The sequence below is a fragment of the Harpia harpyja genome, chromosome 4, assembly GCF_026419915.1.
Source record: "Harpia harpyja isolate bHarHar1 chromosome 4, bHarHar1 primary haplotype, whole genome shotgun sequence".
Taxonomy (NCBI): domain Eukaryota; kingdom Metazoa; phylum Chordata; class Aves; order Accipitriformes; family Accipitridae; genus Harpia; species Harpia harpyja.
Genome location: NC_068943.1, coordinates 55,794,643 through 55,815,212, shown reverse-complemented (window position 1 = coordinate 55,815,212; position 20,570 = coordinate 55,794,643). Strand labels below are relative to the sequence as shown.

General features: G+C 38.0%; 1 protein-coding gene across 5 annotated transcripts in view; it reads right to left on the bottom strand.

Annotated features, from left to right (window-relative positions):
• The window catches only part of MACROD2 (mono-ADP ribosylhydrolase 2), a 918,876-nt gene that overhangs the window by 709,791 nt on the left and 188,515 nt on the right, over window positions 1–20,570 (bottom strand). For all 5 annotated transcript variants that reach the window (XM_052784123.1, XM_052784121.1, XM_052784124.1 and 2 more), the window contains exon 4: window positions 13,934–13,963. In XM_052784123.1, coding sequence (XP_052640083.1) covers window positions 13,934–13,963 — 30 coding nt within the window. The remainder of the gene's footprint in view (window positions 1–13,933; window positions 13,964–20,570) is intronic.

Genomic DNA, 20,570 nt, shown 5'->3' with positions numbered 1-20,570 from the left:
TCAGGAATTAATGTGAGCTTAAAATGGGTGTTTAAATGCTTTGTATATTTAATCAACTTTCCTCAATTATTAAACTGAAAATACTCCCTGAGTATTAGGGCATTAATTTACTCTAAGAAGCTCCTAGAGACCACAGCAGCCTTCCTGGATATTTCATGCCTGCAAAGTTATTTAAACATTACCACTGAAATTGTAAAGCTAAACAAGTCTCCCTCACAGTGTCTCCCCTGGCAGGTCAGGTATTTAACTAAAGCTAGCACCTAAAGCTAGATAATATTTAAACTGCTATGTGATAGCAGTTCCAGAGGAGACCTGATACAACTTGTTCACGAAGAAGTATTAGGTTTTAAATAACATAAATGAAAGAAAAACACATAATTAAGAATTCAGGTTGTTTTAAAAAACATACAACTATATGCTTGATGGCAAACCAGTCACACCCACCAGCATGGACTCTCTGCCTTCGTTGTGCTGCAACACTAAAATCCTGCTATCACATTTGGCCTTGCGAAAGGAAAAAAGCTTTCCCTTTATTAAGAAAACTCAGAGAAGCACTAGGCAAAACTGTGGTCTGACCTTAAACTTTACCAAGTAAAGAAAGAAAGAATAAGAAGTCTCGTTTATGAATTTTTGAAGCAAAATTCACATTAAGATAGTATGGGGCATAGATATGATTGTTTCTTAAGAAAACTATAGATACATAAAGGTTACCCAGCTGTGCAGCCATGAAACATATTTTTCTTGATTAAATAAGGAACTACGGCAACAAAGGGTACTATGGCCTCACGTATACTCTAATAATGAGACATAATGAAGGGTCTTCTGGGAGCTCTCCCACAACTGTTAAAATTTTATAGCATCAAATCTGGAAATTAATTTTGAAAAAGAGAGAATCCTATTTAATATTTGATGTGCATTGGTACTTTTTTCCTTTATAATGAAACAATTTCCTCTAAACATCCACATTTTTTATGTTTAAAAAAATTCAACTGCTCCTGCTGAATCAACTCTCAAGGGAGAAGTTGTTAATAATATCGCCTATGAACTTTATAGCATTTGCTTAGCATATCCTATTTGCAGATATCATCTTATTTGAATAATCATATGTTTGCAATTTTCCAGCTCCTGATGAAAAACTGACCTGTCATCAGAGCAAATTTCCTCCAAAACTCACATACGACTGTTATCTGCACCCAGTGTTATTAAGAAGATTCAGAATTTTGACACACGTTCCACTAGTTATCTACATATAAACTTATACATGTAAGAGGTCTCATCTCAGTCCATGGTGAGGTCATGCTACTTTTCTTTTCTGTAAAAAGTGACTTGAAATAATTGCCTGATAAAACTGCCAATTCTTTGTCCAGCTGTCATTTCAAGGGAAAAGTTTTCTGCTGAGTCTTTTGTTCTCTGGGAAGGCAGGCAGTCCTGGCTGAAGTGCTAATTGCTTGTAAGTCCAGAGAGGAGACTAAATTTCACCACAGCTGGGTTATTTCTGGATTGAAGAGAGGCCCCACCCTTGAACAAATAATCCCTGTGGAGAAATTATTGTCCAATCATCAAGGGTGAAGAAATACAAAGAAGGTACTAACACCAGGGGTTTTATCCTTTTACACCGAAAATACTTCCTTCATTCCTAAGAGCAGTGGCACAGCAGACAGGGTGACCACCGTGGTTGGGCTAACCATTTTAAATCAAATTTGTGATTAAAAGATAAACAAATATGACAACCGTAACTGCAGGCTTTCATAAACTTTTTCTTCACTTACAGCAACTCTGAAATTGGCAGTTCTCTTTCATTTTCCTGAGTAATGAATTTATTTGACTCGACAAATTACTGCCTGTTCAGAACACTTTTACCTTCATCCCAGTACAAACTGGTGAAACGAAGGAGAAGGGGCACTACCTGCATTGAGGGGCAGATGGCATGATTCAAGATGACAGGGACTGGTGACTAAACCTGTGATTAGGATATGGCATAAGAGTGAAGCTAGCAATTAAAGGGCACAGGCACGTGAATTGAAAGACAGAGAATCTGGGAAATTGGCCTGGGACTAAAACTAAATCATCTCCCAATAAAGAAATCAGACAGTGAGCCAGGAGCAGGGAAAAACCATGACTGGCTAGACACAGAGACTAATTTTCAGAAGTGAACATTAAGGCAAAAAGTTAGAAAGGGGACACTCACTCCTTGCACCCCAAATGTTTGAGAACAGGGTCTCACATTACAATCTGCCCAGCAGCAGAGGAAGTTACCACTCATCTCTTCCCCTTGGCGCTTGTTTCCACACAGATCACTCCTCTCTCAATCAGCTCTCTGCTCCTTGATCACATCAAAGCAAACCTTTTTAAGACCACAGTCTGAAATTGTCTGAGTAAAAACCCTCCCTAAAACCAATCCCTCTTTAATATGCAAATTTAGGCCAGCAGACTTTTGAATGGATGTGATTAAGGGAGAAGTAAACTGTAAAATGCAGGTAGTGGGACTGGGAACAAGAAGTAGATATGAAGGTGGGAATCCCAGGGTGAATTTCAGTCTGACAACTTACAACACTGCATTACATCTGGAGTTGATACGCAAGTTCCAGTTTGCAGAATCGCTTGGAATTTACCAGATCTACTTTTTGAAATGTAAGGACTTCCATTTCTTTACAGAAATTAGTCCCCTGTTGCATAGCTTAGGCCTTAAAATTAGAATTCTGACCTTAATCTCTGCCTTTTTTTTTCTTTTCTTTTGTTGAAGATAACAGCATTGTTTTGGGGAAGGCAAATAAATTAACTATGAAATATTTAATTTAGTTATGAAATCGTATACCAAACTGATAGTACCATAAAAAATACTGGTTTGCAGACCAGAGTTTAAGCTCATAAAAAGCAAAACATGGGTTTGCTTTGAACAAAGAGGATGACTGAGATGAGGTTCCAGCTGGAGAAACAGTGCAATTGTACAGTTAGAAGCAATATCGTAAGACATATATGCATAGAGACTGTGAGCCTGAAGGTAACTTGAATTTTGGCACTTCCTAACTTTAAGTACTTGGTTTTGCACCTTAATAGCATTTTTTTAACATTGTGTGCATATAATACATTCATAGATCACCCAGCCAAGACATAGTTGATATAATCATCCACATTTGTGAATGACTTGTGAAGCTTACATGAGTTTGCTAAGTTGCAGCCCTCCCCAATAAAAATTAAAACAGATGCCTCTGTGAAGCCCAGAGAAACAAGCTGATAATGTAAAAGGAACAGACTGAACTGTAACAGAAGGGTGGCAAAAAATATTTTGTTCTTTGCTACTGTATATGTAGCCAAAACTACAACACGACAGATCTGTCAGTCCAAATGGCAAAAATATGATTTTGAATTTTAAAAAGATAAATTAGCTTTAAAAAAACCCCTTGAATTATAAACCCTACACATTACAAGGTATTTACATAAGAACAAGGAAAAAGATGTAAATAAGGCAACTTTGTAAAGAAAAAAACCCAACTGTTTTACACATATTTATAAGGCAGCATTTTTAATGGGAGAATCATTGAAATTCTTCTGCTGTTGGAAGAGGCTGGATTTGGTCAATAATAAAATTTGATACTTTCTTAATCTAGAAGACTCTCTTTTCATCATCAAAGATTTTAAAATGCTTTGTTATTAACACCATACAAATACAAATAAAAAGTAAACAGCCCTTCTCTAACTTAATATAGAAAAGTCCCAAGTAAGAAGAGCGAATTGTTGTATATTCAGAATTATTAATGGTGGTAGCCTCAAAGACATCACATTTTTCCTATATTCAAATCTTATCTCCATTAGTGTAAAAATGGTTATCTAGCAGTACCTTATTTCCAGTTGGTGGTCCTTCTGCCATCCATTTAGAGAATTTGCTGTATAACCAATTCAGGTCTAATTGTCAGAAAGTTGCTCTCAGTAGAGTATGTTTCCTCTTTTTCCAAATATCATCCTGTTTCTACCCATGAAACTGGTACTAAAATTAAAATTCCTCTTCCTTCCAAATAGGAATCAAAATTCCTATTTGCAAAATTGATATAGGCATTATGAAACCCCAGTGTGTTACGCTTTGCCTTCAGAGAGCTCTTTTCTATTTGGACCTTTTGCAAAACATACGGTTTCCTTGTCTCATTTTCCCAATTGTAAAATGGAGAAAACATTACTTCTCTGTTTACAGAGCTATTAGGATAAATGCACCAAAGGTCTGTGGAGCATTTAGATTCTGTGATAATAATGCTTATACGGATGAGGTTCATCACGTGTTTTCTTTCATATCAAAGCCATCTTCAGCAGTTCCTGTCCCTGGTTACTTCACTCCTCAGTTTACTGTTCCCCCACTACAACTGATTTTAAAAATAAAGTCTAAATTGAATGTACAAAGTCATTCAGGCTAAACTTGAAGCCCTAGAAAGGGCAGGGAGCTTTTTTATTTGTTTCTTAAATCATGGGAGCTGTCTACTTTGGAGCTTGCCGTATGACATTAGAATGAAAATCAGCAACTGGAAGCCGCATTACCATCCAATATTATCAGTTAGAAAAGATGAGCAACTGCAGAGACAGTCTTATACATCTAGGTTTTCCGCTAATGTCTCTTAAAAATCAGTTCTACCTATGCAAGAGTTTTAATCCTTCATTAGCAATCACCACATTTCATTTTTTTTTATTATGCCAAAAGTTCATTCCACTTTACACTGTCTGTTTGATAGAGGGTTCTCAAAACTGGAAGGAAGATAGGCACATAGAAAACAAAGGACAGTTCTTTCCAAGACTCAACCATCTTGCCAGCTATTCTGCTGGAGATTTTCTTGGCTTTTGAAAAGCTGCATGCTATAATCTGTAAGTGTCTTGCACAGAACAAAGGAACTTTGGAAAAATGTGATCAGCAAAGAGCGATTCATAAATGAGTAGTGAAGCTCTGTGGAAAGAGCAGAAAATTTGATATATAAGGTGAGAGGTGAATGCAGACCTGATTTCATAATCCTTCATTCTATGCGGCAAGAAGAGAGTTGTAAATTCTTCCTATAATATCAGTAATTTCGAAACTTGTTTTTTGCTTTTCTCTATAGTTTAATCCTGGGTTTTATTCAAGATTTTCTTTGAAAATATAGTGACTAAGAAGTAATTGCTTTCATTACAAATAAAAAGAAGGAACTATTGTAAATTTTTTCCATTATGGGAGGTGGGGCATTAATGACAATGACAACCTCTGATCTCTGACCTTTGGGGAATGTGACTTTTCATGCCCCAGCACATCAGGAGACATAGTTAGGGCTATCTTCTCCCTCCTTCTGGGGAGGTGCTAGTGCTATGCAATGTCCATATTTTCATTTTATTGGACATGTACACATTTTAAAAAGACTAAGCAACAAGGATCAGCAAATAGTTGTTGCCATTTTTCTATGCCATTTTCCCATGCCTTGCTGCTCACACCTGTATACACACTTGATGTAGAAGGTAATGAGCTTGGGGCTTAGATATACTTTTAAGGAACTCTCTACTGATTAAGGTCTTTGTTTTGTATTTAGACATACCAGCATGAGAACGTCAATAAATGGGCTGATATTCAAAAGTGCCTCTATGTCTGTAAGTCAAGTACCTTCATCACTCCTTTATTTCATTTGTTCTATTTCTTTTAAGATCAGCTGTAAAAATAAATAAATGTGGTTTTTTTAAATGTTTTAAATTGCATTTCACGTTTTCCTCCTACTGAATAGTCAGTACTTCTGTTACAGGACCAGGAAAATAACTGTAGACCTTAAATCTGAAAAACAGATTTAAAAACACCACCACCCCTGCTTGAGCCTAACAAAACAAGTCTTTACTGCAGTGCTCACTTCATTCTTACCTCAGCAAAAGGAACACTGTCAAGATTGTTAGGTGTGAAACTGAACAACTTTGACAGGTGTCCCAATTTACAGATTTTTCTTTAAAGAAAACCAATCAAATGCTTAATTTTAAAAACTGTCTTCTATAGACAGGCACATATATAGACTCAAATATCTGAGCTACTGTATTCTCATTGTATCACACAGTCACAACGTGTCGCTTCCTGCACTCCCAGACTCTACTTTCACCCTGGGAGCTGTGCTCTTCACCTTCAACTACAGGGGGAGAGTCTCAACGGAAGTATCCTAAGATGCTCGAGCAGCACCTTGGTAAATGAAAAAATAACTGTATTTTCTGCATACAAGACATACATGCGAGACATATGTATTTGTCTATATGTGGAAAGAGTGTTCAACATTTTTAGAGCTTATGTCCAATTCACGTAACAAACATACTGTGAATTGCCTTATACATAATGTGGTATCTGTGGATTAGGGAAGGTTTGTGATCTCTAATCCTCATTTGCAGCTCTGTCCCATAACATGAAACAAAAAAAGAAATACATCCCTTACATAACTGCCTGCCTTTTCGGCTTGGATTTTTATCAAGAGCACCTTAAATTTTCAATGACCACGAACCAAAGGTCTTTCCCACTCTAACAAAATTAATGCCATATTTTTATTTATACACATGCACATGTGCGTGCACACACACACACGCTAAGTCTGACTTTCTGACACGACTGCAAGATTCAGTCACAAATACATATAGTGACATGCATATATGTAAGTATATGTATATGAAAGCCATATATATATATGGCAGAAACTGTGTATGTTCATTTTTTAGTTGTGGGTACATAACACTGTAATTACCTCATAACGAAATTAAACAAAAGGAGGAGAGTCAGTGTGACAGTCTGAGTAAGAAAAAGGCCTCACAATTAAGTGGGAGCTCAGAGTGTTGTGGACTCAGCACTCACTAACTGATGAGTGAAAAATAAAACATCACCTTTTAATGCCTAATTAAGTCAACACAGCAGCAACATTAAATGGCTGAGGACAGCAGTGAGTAAGTATGCCTGAACACACTAGATTTTAGATTATTTTCATGACCGAAACATACAGTCATGTTCCTATACCACTGGCTGGAACAGGAGCACCACTTTAAAGAATCAAAGGCTGAACATGTATTTTAAAAAAGTCATCGTTATGGAAAGTCATTTATGAGCATCAACAACTATACACACACATTCGAAACTTAACACCTGATCACATACCTGTATCAGTTCCTGTAAATAGCAAAACATAATTTTTTCTTTTTTAAGTAACTGCTGGGAAAGTATAATTAACAGGATACAATTAAGCAACAACTAAGAAATACTTAAAATCAATCCAGAGACTTCCTGTTTATAATTATTACCCATAACTATAAGAATGTATAAAATGACTGGAGAAATGAAGCTAGCATCCTATATACACAAAGAGCAAAATACATATCATATTTAAACAAAAACAACACCACCAAAAAAAGAAACTAGACTAGAGCACACATTTTAAATACAATCATGGCAGTTTGGGTTAAGGGTCCTTTGAAATAAACTATGCTTATTTATTTGTAGAGCTATCATCATTATATCTCTAGATGCACTACAAAATGAGAAAACCCACTAATTTTAATTAAAGCTGAACTAAAACATGGAAATATCCACTGCAATAACAGAAGGCAGAAAGCAAACATACATACACAGATTGAAGAAAGAAAGAAAAAACATTTCAAGAATAACTGACCTGTAAAGAAAGATTTTGCTTACATAGGAAGTTTGAATAAATTCTACAAAAGCGGTTAAATTACAGAGAAATCTATTTGCTTTGATCTGATCCACCAAAAAGCTCATAAATAATAACAAGAATTTGGGCTGAACCAAACACCTTGAAAGGGTTACAGTCTACCCTGAGCTACTGGGCTACCAATGGAACTAGTATTACAGCTGTACAGAAAGAAATACATAAATGCATAAATATTAAAATTTTAATTGGCTGATGTACTGTCACAGTGGGGGAACTGGTGGATACAGCCCTCTCAAACCCACTCTATTTACAGAGATGAAAAAGAATAGCATGCAAATAGTAAAAAGAGATAAAACACTTTAACAACCCTACAGAATTGCAGCAGCAATCTTCTAGCAGAAAGGGATTAATTGACAACAAAGGCTAACGGCCATTTGCTTTAAATTATCAGTTCGTCTACATGATCATTATTCGCTAGGAAAATCTTTGTACCTTCATAGCTATTATCTAAATACCTAAAATATGATGACTCAGTGTACAAAGCAACTGAAAGCTTTTGAAGCTAGCTGAAATCCCAGATGAAGCACATTTGTTCCATGAAGCCATTTGTTGCAACACCCCAATCTGACAAACGTATTTGACATGATACAAGAAAATGCCAACAGACCGACATAAAAAAATACAAAATAATAATGCTTATTTTCTCGATGAAAGAATCCTGTCAGTGCTCCTTTCCCAAACTCTTTCTTCTCCTCTCAAGGGATGCATTCATGTTATGCACACGTCATGCACAAATTTGAACTTTGGATTTAAACCCTTGCTTCACTTGCATTTAAATTATGTAAATATCAAGCCCAAGCCCTGTGAAATCCAAAACAGAGAGCATCTCATCCTGGTTCAAGATAAAACAGGCTTGTCTTCTTCCTGTTATACATTTTGAATGGGCTAGCATAGGGCCAGTCTAATATTTAAAGCATTCTCCTTTTACACTGCTATGGGGTGCTCTACAAGTTGTCTCATTCCTGCCTCCAATTTTCTCTTGTACAACTTTCACTTCTCAGTGTCATGAATATTCATTTGCCATGTAAGTTGATGTCAAGTTACTATTCAGGCAGTGAAAAACCTCCTTTTTTTTGGTAGAGATTTAACTATCAGAAGATGGCTGGAAATGGTTAGTAGTGTAACTAAGTCACAGCTGTGAGAATAAAAACTTTATCCCTGGCCAAGGGGAGGGATGTCAAGAAAAGATATTTGTGTCAGCCATTCCTTTCTGCCACTACTGACTGGATAATCACTGGCTTTTTGAACTTGTTAGCCTGCAATTATGTGACAAACAGACAGGGTGGCTGGCAAATGCCAGTGACTTTGCAGCAGCACTCTACCAGCAGTTATAGTCTATTTCTATAGCATTAGCAGCAGCTGTGATGGTTGTGCTACAGACCTGCTATACCCATGTTTGAAGACAAACTCCACCATCGGTTTGGACCCAAGTGGTAACAACCAGATGCTGGAACACTGGTACCTACTGGTACTTGAGCTGCCCCAGACAAAGTGACATTCAACCCCACCCAACCCTGGGTCCTATCTGCCAGATCCATGTCTCTATCTCAGAAAGCCCATTGGGCTGACATGGCACTAGATGCTTACACATAGACGAGCGTAGCTGCTCACATTTTGAAGTGGCATACTGACCCCTGCACAAAGTCCATCTCCTGCACCATGTGATTTTGTGCTCAGGCTCAGCAAAAGACTCCAGTCATTGAATAGCTCATTTCCCTCCTGATAAACCTGTTTTCCAGGATAGAAGTCAGCTGTGGTAATGTCTTTGTAGCAGGAGAAAACACTTTTTTTGCCACTATTATAATCTAACACAGATATAAAGGCGAACAAAGGCGGCAAGCAAATCCCACTTTCAAAATGGAGTCTACCCGATAATGTACAGAGAAACCCAGTTCCCTGCTGTGATCATGAACACAATACAAGCTCCCCATGCTTGTAACAGTTGCTTAAAATGACATGCTTACAAACCATATCTTGGCAGACTGGAGAGGTAGGTCTGGTCTACATTTAAGATATGCTAACATACTTATAGCTATATAGGAATTAATTTTTTCCATGCCAGCAAAAGCCCTAGAAAAGACATAGTTACAGTGGCCAAAAAAGAGGGACACAGAGAGAAACAGAAAAGCAAACAGATCTTTTGGGGCAACCAACTTAAACTGGGTCCAAACAATGCTTCCAAAAGACTGCGAATATAACCTGTCTCCTCTCAGAGTTTTTAAAGACAAAATTACCGTTTTCAAATACACAGCTGACAAAAATTATGTTCATAACAGGACACACTAAATGTCGTCTCCTTCCTCAACTCTAGCATAGGCAATAAAATCTTATGAGGAAAAAAAAAAATCCCTAGCTTGCTATTTTAAATATACCCTCAATTTAAGGTTAAAGAAAGCAAGCCAAGCCAGAAATCAGTATGCAACAGGAACTTGATTACAGTCAGCAAATGAAGTAAAGGAAAAATGAACCCCAAGGAAAATAACTGAAAACTAAGTGGGGACAGTGGGGCACAAAACCCTAAAAAACCCTACAGACTATCCAAAACCCTAAGGGGGAGCAGAAGTCTCAGCTCTTGCTCACTTTGCTTTAACAAAGTGCATGAAACCACAAACTTTCATTCCTTTACACAGCTGTTAAAGAATGTAAAGAAAAACATTGCCAAGAAAAATAGGGCATTTCCATTTCTCAACAGCCAAAACTTCATGATACATTTTTAAAAGGGGTCACTTTTTCTCAAAATATCAAATGTTTTTTCCTCACTCCCTCCAAATGCAGGTAATTTTCTTAATAATTTTCACCTTTGCACTGTTGAACATAATGGGACAAATAATACATGATGCACAAATAAGTCATAATGCTCTGTGCAAGTTAATAGCAGCAGTGAGATGCTGAATGTGTGATAAATCTAGACCTGAAAGTGAAATATGCCTCCTAATTAAAAATCAATTATTAAAACCAGTAAAGAATGAAAAAGAAAAAAGGCTCACTCACCAAACTCATAATGAAATCCTGGAAACTTCGGAGTTATGTGAAAAACAGAAAGAAGCCTTCAACATCTATATTTAACTAAAGATTCTTCTAAGACTCTATTGTGGGTTTCTCGATTTTATGATTAAACAGTTCTGTGAAGAATTGTTTCTGGTATCTTTTGTGCTTTTATTTCTTTATTCCAAATGGTCATGAAAATGAATAGACAGCATTTAAATGGGGAATGCAAGAACAAATCATTACTCTAGCTCTGGGAAATCAAAGTACACAGATGCCCTGATGTGGTTCTGAGGTGACGCAGGGATGATAAGCAGCCACCCAAAACCACCAGCACCTAAATTTAAAACCAAGGGCACTATGTTTACCAACAATGTTGCCCATTGGGTTCCTCAACAGTTCTCCTCCAGCAGATGGTTCTAACATACATATTGAGTAATTTGCAAATGTTAGATCAGGGTGTTCAAATGACTATTTCCAACTAATTTGTGTTCAATTCTGGAAAGATTTCAAACGGAGAACAACTGAAAAGCAGCTCAAAATCACAAAACCTGTTGCACAAGCTTGGACAAGCAGAAATTTCTAGTTTTCATTTTCTGTAAAACTAAGATACGTATTCATACCCCCAGCAGTGACAGAGAGATTAAATTAACGGGCGTTACTGAAGAGATCTGAATCCCATTATTGGAGAAACTACACTGGTATTATGCATTATCATAAATATTCAGCATCTGCAATCAAAAGAAGGCTTTGGTGTTTACGTATATAATAAAGTTTTAATAATTCACTAGCAATATTTCACACGGAGCGCTGCCGCCACTTCCTTCTTCAAAAAGGAAAAATATATCCAGAATTTAAAATCCAAATCCATTCAACTGGAAACAAAACTATCCCTTCTACAAAGAAATGCACATTGCCAGTAGCAAGCAATTTTTCCAAGAGGTAGGGGCTCCGGGCTTCATTTGCCTGCGGCAGGCAGGTGGGCCAGCCAGGGGTGCTGCCATCTTGTGCTCCCCTGAGCAAGCTCCAGCCTGCAGACCCTGGGCACCCTTCACCTCTCCAAGAGGGCACAGCCAACACATGCACCCAAGGACGGAGCCACAGGCACCCCATGGCAGCCGCCCAAACTCGTAGAGTACTTTGGCAGTGAAATTCTCAGGATTTTTCCTCAAATGGCTCAGAAAACCTAAGCGACTGCACTCTGAGGACACGTCAGCCACCCTACCCAAAGGCAGCTCATGGCACCTCCAGAACACAAACGCAGCCCCTCAACCATCAGCAGTCAAACTCTAAGCCATAAAATAATGGTCAAATTTGGTCTTTTACCTGCATCGCAAGCATGGGGTACGTTGTTATCCTTCTACCGGAGATTAAAGGATCTGGGATTGTGTTTCACAGGGTTTTGGCCATGGGAGGCTGCACGGCGACCTCCTCTGTGGGAGGGCATCAGGGCTGCCCTGTGCTGCCCACAGCCAGTTGCAGCTGGTTCCCCACAGGACCCACCATGCGCCAAAACTCAACCTGCCACAGCAGCTTCCCAACGCTGCTGAGGAAAGTTATTGAAGAAATAGTGGTAAAAGCCCACAAAGACGCCAAGGCAGGAGGAGAGAGGGGAGATGCAGAAGAGAAGGTGCCCCATCTCTGTGCTGCCATCACCTCGGCCTGCCCTGAGGGGGGGCAGGAGACCAGGAAGTGCGGAGGGGGTGGGGTGGTGGGGAGGCAAGATGTTTTTAATTGCCAATAAATTAACTCGATTGAAACTCCCCCAGTTTTAACACATAAAATATAGGAAAAATCCCAACTTGACCTGCGGTGTGGGCTCATCCCATCTGCCACGGAGGGTGAGCCACTTTATCTAGTACCACACGGAATGGACATCAACTTTTGAAGTACAGTCCAGCTGAATAAATACCACAGAAAGTCAATAGCCAAATCCTTTCAGCAGTAGCAGTGCTCTGGGAACCTGATCGGAATTTGAACATTTGCATTGATTTTTTTTTTTTTTTCCTGACGTTACCAGCTGGGAGCAAGCGCTGGAGAGGAGGTAAGCGGACGGCTCCACAGGAACATGAACGGCTAGCAAAGGATTACCTTTTAAAGGATTATCTTTTAAACAAAGAAAAATTTGGGATACTGCAGACAACTAACTCAAATCAAAAGAAACAGATTAATCCAACAGGATTACCAGGTAAGGCTTCCCTGTACTTTAATGTCCAGACACACAGCTGAGAAACATGAACGGTTTTATTTAGACACCCGGATGCAGTTGTCAAGCACCTTTTCATGGCGCACAAATAAGGGAGGCCTGGTCAGTTAAGGCTGTTAAAACAAAAGCTTTGACGACTTATCCTCAAGTCTCACAAGCAACAGCAATCTTCTGTCTTTTCACAGAGCCCTTTCCTTTACCCTTGCATATGTAAGCTCTGATCATCAAGTCCTTTTAACTCCAGCCAGGAAGGAAGATTAGTCTCTGCCTGTACCGCTCCTGCACTGTGAAATTTCCAGAACTGAGCTCTTTTACTTCCCTCTGGGAGGCAGGGGAAGCCACAGAAAACTGAGATCAAGCTCTTCATGGGTTTTTTTTCCTTTTCGTGTAAGCTTTTATGGCCACAGTACTACAGTATTACAAAAAGCAAAATAGCATCAATCTACTAAAATAAAACAGCATCCATACATTTGGAAACAATACACACTATATGCACTTGAGCATCTCTCTCTTACTAGCAGACATGTTGGTAGCTTATCTTACATGCACCAAAGATTTGTATTTAAATCTGCTTGAGTATTCTGGCAAACAGAATGAGGTGAGCAACTGAGTTTAAAAAAAAAAAAAAAAAGTACAAAGATAAAGCCTCATTAATTTACTAAGATGACTTTTTACAGTGTTTTAATTTTTTAATATTTCTTTTAAAACTGTTTATTTAACATGCATTCAAGGTTCCCTTGAAGTAAATTAAAAATCCTAAATACTTAAACACAACATAATATAAGGCAGTTCAGCTCCTTTATATTTCAGTCAGCCTCATATACAGGTCAGCCCTAGTCTAATCCAGAAGGGAAACCGGATTGAGCAGCAGTCACAAACCCTGCCTCATGGTGATATGAAACATTATCGACTTTGGTGAGTTTGCCCATCTAATAATTTTACATTTCCATCTTTTGAACTTATCACATACTGTTTTATAACCAACTAAACACTACATTTGTTCAGCATATATTTCACACTTATTTAAGAATAAATAGAGCATTAAGCCAAGACTTACCTCCTCCACCTCCAAGAAGGCTGGAATTAGCTGCAAGAAGAAAAGGAGAATCATTAGCATTGAGCTTCGTAAATATAGATGGAACCAAAACAGAAGATGTTTGACAAGAGATTTTCCATTGTTTCAGTAACTTTGCTACTCTTCGCTTATCCAAAAATATTCACTGCAAAAACAAGCATTTATGTAAAATGCAATTGCAGTCTTTACCTTTGCACTATTTTGCAATATTTTTGAACATATAAACTAATAAATAAAACAGTAATACAATTATTAAAAGTAATGTGTTGAATAGCTTATGAAATTACAACCTTGAATTTATAATTCTATAAACCACATTCCTTTGTGATTACCAAATGAAGTAAGTCTTTCATTTTAGAGAAACTTAAATAGACTTTGATGCCACTTTGGGTTAGCTCTCCTTGTTTTCTATGACATGGGACCTTTGAGGATGGCAATGAGAAACTTTGGCCCCATTGATATCAAAGGGTGTTTTACCATTGTATGCAATTAAGTTGGGATTTCACTCAGTATGCTTAATTGCTTCTGTACTGCAACCATCCGGCTACCCATGCCAGAAATGGATAAATCACTTATGGAAAGCAATTTTCAGAGCATGGTGATACAAGATGGTCCTTCAAATTAAGCTAGCACAATTGGAGCCATGCCAAACATTTTCCTTTCACAGCCTAGGCAAAAACAGAAGGAAAGCCTAGGCTTCCAAGCCTGTCTTCAGTGTCATATCGTAACATAGATAAAACACAGTATAAAAGCAAGAGTATAAGGGATGGATGCAGGTATTTCTTATTGCTTCCTGATGAGTAAAGGAGAAGCAAGACATCAAAACATTTCCTGCTCCAGGACAAGGGTAGATGGCAAGATACACAGAATAAATTAGGTATTTTCCAGTATCCAAACTTTTTACTGTTACACGTTATTGTTTCTATGATTTCCCTCTGCTTCCTAAATAGAAGACTGTGAACAGCAAATTCCCTGCTGTTGTTTTATTTCATCACTTTCTTGAGACTTCTACTAAAAATCGAGTTACCTTTGTCTTCCTCATTTCTTTTTCCGATATTCTACAAACATCTTTGACTTAACATTCACTTTCAGCTCAACCATTTGCAACCAGCTTTCCCTGACACTGCAGTGAAACTGTCTTCATCGAAAAGCTAGATTTTCCATCAAAATAGCATACCCAAGATCTCTAATTTTAAAAACAACATATACCATTAATGCTATTATCTTACAGTGACTCAGGAAGTAGCTCTAGATTATTCAAAATGCAATGCTCTTTAAAGAGATAAATACGCAGGTTTATATCCAGCATAGCTGACAAAATCAAATCAAAATAAACTGCAAACTACAGGGACCGTTATCCATCCTAGGACTAGTTGCTCCTACACTCACCAAGTGAGTGAATTGTTGAGACCAAGACCTAAAGGGTTGTTCTCGTGCATCTTCTTGATCCAAGTCTGGTTCTAATACTCTGCAAGATTAGATGGAGGAAAATGGGGCAAATAATCTTTGTTTCTACAACAAAGCTATTTGTAGCCATTTTCAAAGAAGTGCCTGACTTCCTTTTTGCTGTCTGGATTCCTCCTTCAGATGCAACTCAGTAAACCAGCTGAAAATTATCCACTATTTCTTTTGCTTCAGATTTCTGACACAACACTGAGTTGAACTGGCTCATGGAGAGATACACAAGTGGCAGAACGGTGTGGCTAGGAAAGAGAAGATGGGGCAACACAGTTTGGAGAAGACAGTGCAAATCATCTTTTTTGGCTGTTACATACTGTTATATTAGCTCAAGATCCTTAACTTTCATGTATCTACATCCCATGAATCAACTGCGTTGCTAGGACATCACTGTCACAGTTACTTTGCTTTTACATAGCATAACAAGACTGCTTTAGACTCTTGGCTATCCTCTATAAAGTGCTAGCAGGGAACAAATATTGCCATATATAAATTGCCTTTGAAAAAGACATAATGATAGTAATAATAAATGTGTGCAGATGTATTGCAAAGAGTGCCACTGAACTTCAATCTTTCTGTGTTTACCTGCTCTTCCCCTCACTGAAATTCACTATTAAAGATAGACACAAATTAAACATAGCCCCATATTATTTTTACAGCAGCTTCCAAAGGCCTCTTGCAACAGGTAACATCACCTTCCCTGCAGTAAAATGAGTTTATCTGAGATAAAAATAAGCATACTTCATATCAGAAGAAAATAAAAGTAATGAAGTGTCATCTACTGCCATGAGTCTGCTATTCAAGCTTATTCTTTCTGGCACCATAGAATATACCTACGATTACCATTCTAGTTCTTGAATGAGTCAAATTCTAGGATTTCAGTTATTATGTTTGAGAGACATGAGAGACACAGCTAAGACCTGTTATACCTCACCGTAACCAAAGTTTCCACTGCTAAAAAAGTTTCTTCTGATACCAAGCCAACATCCCCATTGCAAACTTTCATTTGATGGCTTCTCAGAGAATTATGTTTCTCTCATTAAGTTTTCCTGACAATGTTCATCTTCCCAATACTTTCTAAAACTTGTTAATAACATATACTATAAGTCAGCACCACACACTTCTCTATAGAAACAGCAAAAACAGTTCAAATAGATTTTTGGCTGCAATGCATCTGCTACAGCTATTGAAATTGCAGTAATAATTCATAGGCACTTTTTTTAAAAAAGAATTATGCTTGCATACTAGAAGGAAAATCAAACAATTTTCCTACGATGCCAGGAAAGAACATGACTGAATTATATTCACAGTATCCTTTCCAGAAAGATAATGTGTTACTCAAAAAGCAAGAACTTTTGTTTTCAGATTTTTCAGACTGTACCTGAAAGGTTCAATAAAGTATACCTCTCTTTCCATCTTTGGAAAAGCCTTACCTTTAAAGAAGTAACTTGTCACTTAGCACCTAATAAATACTTTTCCCCAGCCAGAGCTGGGGATTTTCACCTGGATTCAGAGAGGAGGTCAGCACAGCTCCATGACTGTAATCACATCATATTGTGTTGGAGGAAGCATGGCCTCTCTTCTCAGTCCCTCAGTGTTAATCTACAGCTGCATTTTGTCCATCGGTGCTCCCAAATGATCAAGTCTCACAAAACACTTTGAAAGGGCCTCCCGCTATAGAGGTTCAACTATGGGAAGGTATGAGCAACCAGCAGCGGGACCCTGAGAGCTTTCAACCTCCAAACTCGATGCAGTCCAAATTACCCCCCAGGGTGCACCACTACACTGTGCGCATGTACAACTCCCTCACCTAACTCAGGGTGTGCCCAGTGTTAGGTAGCACACCTTACAACATTTGTAGACAACTAGTAAATCTATCTTGACTAACCTCTTCTCCTTATTTCTCTATTCCAGAGCTGCACAAGATTTTCAAGCCATAGGAGACTTGGGGTGGGAGGAAAGAGGAAGACTGAATTGCTGCCAAGTTACCAAGGCAAAGAACAGTAAAAGAAAACAAACAAGCATAAAAGGGGCTCCAAAGAAATGTGAGGTAGAGACTTCTTGCACCTCATTTCATTCCTCACATTACCCTTTCAAGTCGACCCGCGCAACCTTTCTAAAATTGCCTCCTTCCAAACTACAGTTTACAATAGATTCCTGGGCATTAATTCTGAAAATCCATTCACTATACAAACCTTGAAATATTATTTTAATATGTACTCATTTACACTAAAAGGAGTGATTACACAGAGTGGTCAGGCAGCCAGCAGACAACATACTTCCTTGTCAGACTGAAATACAACACACATTGATAAAACCCCATCCAAAACATCTCACTTGGTGATGGCCCACAAGAGGCAGCAGAGGTGAGAGCTCATCTAATTTTAGATATTTTTGCCTGCACCAGTAACATAGGCTTCAATATTGATGATGATGATGATAATAATAATTTTTTTTTTTTTTTAAAAACCCAGCCATATCTGGGGACCTGTGGTTCCTGTGCTGTATTTTAAATAGCAGCTTCAAGATGAGACAAATCACAGCACAGGAGGTGCTGTGCATCGCCACTGCTTTAAAAGCAGTCTTGAACTCTGCATTTTGGGAGACAGACCTCACCTTCACAGTCTGCCTCAGTACAGCAAACTGAAATACTTCTAGAAGTAGTAATATGGCTTTCAGCCCTTTAGTTCTAGATTTCTTTTTATTAGATACATTAGAAGCATTAGCAGTAAAAAGTGTTTCTCAAAGTTCAGCCTCATATCTAAGAAAAAAATCCACTCTAAAAAAAATCCACTTAAAAAACAGTCTCTAATCACCGAGTATAACAATTTAGCCCTTAATGAGATGTTTATGACCCCAGATTCAACCAGAAATTCAGTATTTCAAATGACTGGGCACCTCAACGGACTAGACTTTTATGCTTTTCAACATAGCGTAGCAGCACCAGGAGAGCACTACTAAGCAAACTTCATGAACACTGGTCTGGTCTACCCAGAAAACTCCATTCTTGCTCTAAGAAACAAAATTCCTTCCAAAACACTTCTGTGGGGAGAAAGGAAAATAGGAAAAGAAAAGAAAAATAGAACACCTGGAAGGAAAGAATTTAAAGTAAGCTTAGTTTCTCATTATGGAATACCCACAATGAAATCTGAGGTTACTAAAATGTACAAATTTGAATAATGAATATACCAGCATATTTGACAAATAAGAACTGGACATGAATGTTTTAAATCTCAGCCTTCTTAATGAGTTAAGTCATATAGCTTTCAAATACTTTTTTGACTGAATGAGCAGACCAGAAACTCTGGCACAGGTCTTAACATTTTCCTCAATGTTCTCTTTACAACAGCATCCTTGCCAAGAAGTAGGATTATTTTAAATTTTGTGGAAATCAAATGAATGCTGAAGAAGTTCACCTCAAATGAAACTGTGAATCTTTCTGCGCAGTAAGCCAAAAGGTATAAAAAGTGAAAAAGGATATATGTATGGGTTGCTTAAACAGACATTTGCAGACACAGAATTATTTTGTCTTCTGTCAATTCTGTGGAATTTAGAGAATACAAAAGATGTGAATACCAATTTTTGTTATGTCTCTGGAGATAACATGCTTTTAGCTTTGTTAACAACATAGCTGAATAACTCTGGTTACTTTTTGTTGGCACATACTCATCTGACAACATTTTAAAAACGTAAATTCTTCTGGGAGCATGTCTTTGTCAAGTATTAATGGCACTAGTAACTTAAATTGACATCTATGTCATGCAGCCATGCATCTGTCAGTATAATAAAAATATACTTTTAAAAGATTACTTGATATTGTCTGACTTTGGCAGCAGATGTTTTGAGCTTATTTTGATGTAAAAAAGATTAAATATTTTTGTCAATACTTTCTAATTGTGAAATTTATTCAAGAAGACATCTTTATAACTGGCAGTGTTGTAAGATGCAAGACATTCTATTGCCTCAGACACCATTTTTTGCCATCAATAAAACATCATAACAGGCAGCTGGTGAGCAGAGTACCAGTAATTTATGGAACGGGAAGCTACATTTCTTCTACATGTTTTGTGAAACATTCTTACCTGTCACTGCATTTTGTTTGATCTTTTCTCAAGAAAGCAGAGAGAACAAAGAAGAGTGAGCTAACAACTGCACCTTGTACATTCAACCATTTTTAACACGAGATGTGTTTTGGTGCCTTTAAGTAAAAAGCTGTAGGCTTAAAGAACATCAAGTAATTTCAAAGTACATATAGTAAATAAAATCAGCTATATACAATATACTGCAATATAGTCACCACTATAATTAACTTTACTCAAAATACTTCCTTGCACACAAAGCCACAGCGATCAGGAGAGGTAAAACAACATTATAACAATGGACTGGGCCAGATTTGCAAAGTTATGTAAGTGCCTAATGATGCAAAGCAGAGACTACAAGAAATTAGAAAACCACCCAGCCTACAAAATAAGATTGACTTAAAATGTTTAGGCACATCAGTCAGTACCACTATTAGCATCTTCAGACACCTATATGCCTTCTGTAAATACAGCCTTCAGATACTTACTCAATATGGAGGGTGTGACGACAACCTGCATGCAACCATACACCAGAAACAGCTCCATAATATGGGTAGCAGCAATTTACTTAACTGTTTTCTACAGTGCAGAAGATTTCTATAAACAAGTTGCTTCTCTCTACACCTGGAAAGGGCTTTCACCCCTCTGGACTAACACCAAAGAGCCAAACCGGGATTGAATCCTTTGGCTCACGCACAAGCTGGAGCCTCACATAGGCAGCTACACCCTGAGTGCAAGGGCACTGGGCCAGTCCCCGCAGAGGACTGGCTGCTCTGCACACCCCAGCCCTCATGCCACAGCTCCTTGGATCAATCCCTGCATTGGCCAAAGACCTGGCCTCGACCACTCTGCTCCTGAAGGCTCTTAAGATGCTTCTGAGTTTAGCCCAATAGTTTGGGGGTTTGCTTGCTTTTAATTGGTGATCAAGAGTACATCACATTCTCAATACACACTCAAAGACTTGAGCTTCCATGTATTAAGAAACCCCCTCCTTTTCCGCCCATAATAAAACTCAGAAAATAGACGTGAATGTCTACCCAGTCTTATTTTATTGTTAGTAAAAAGTACCAACTTAAGCTCTC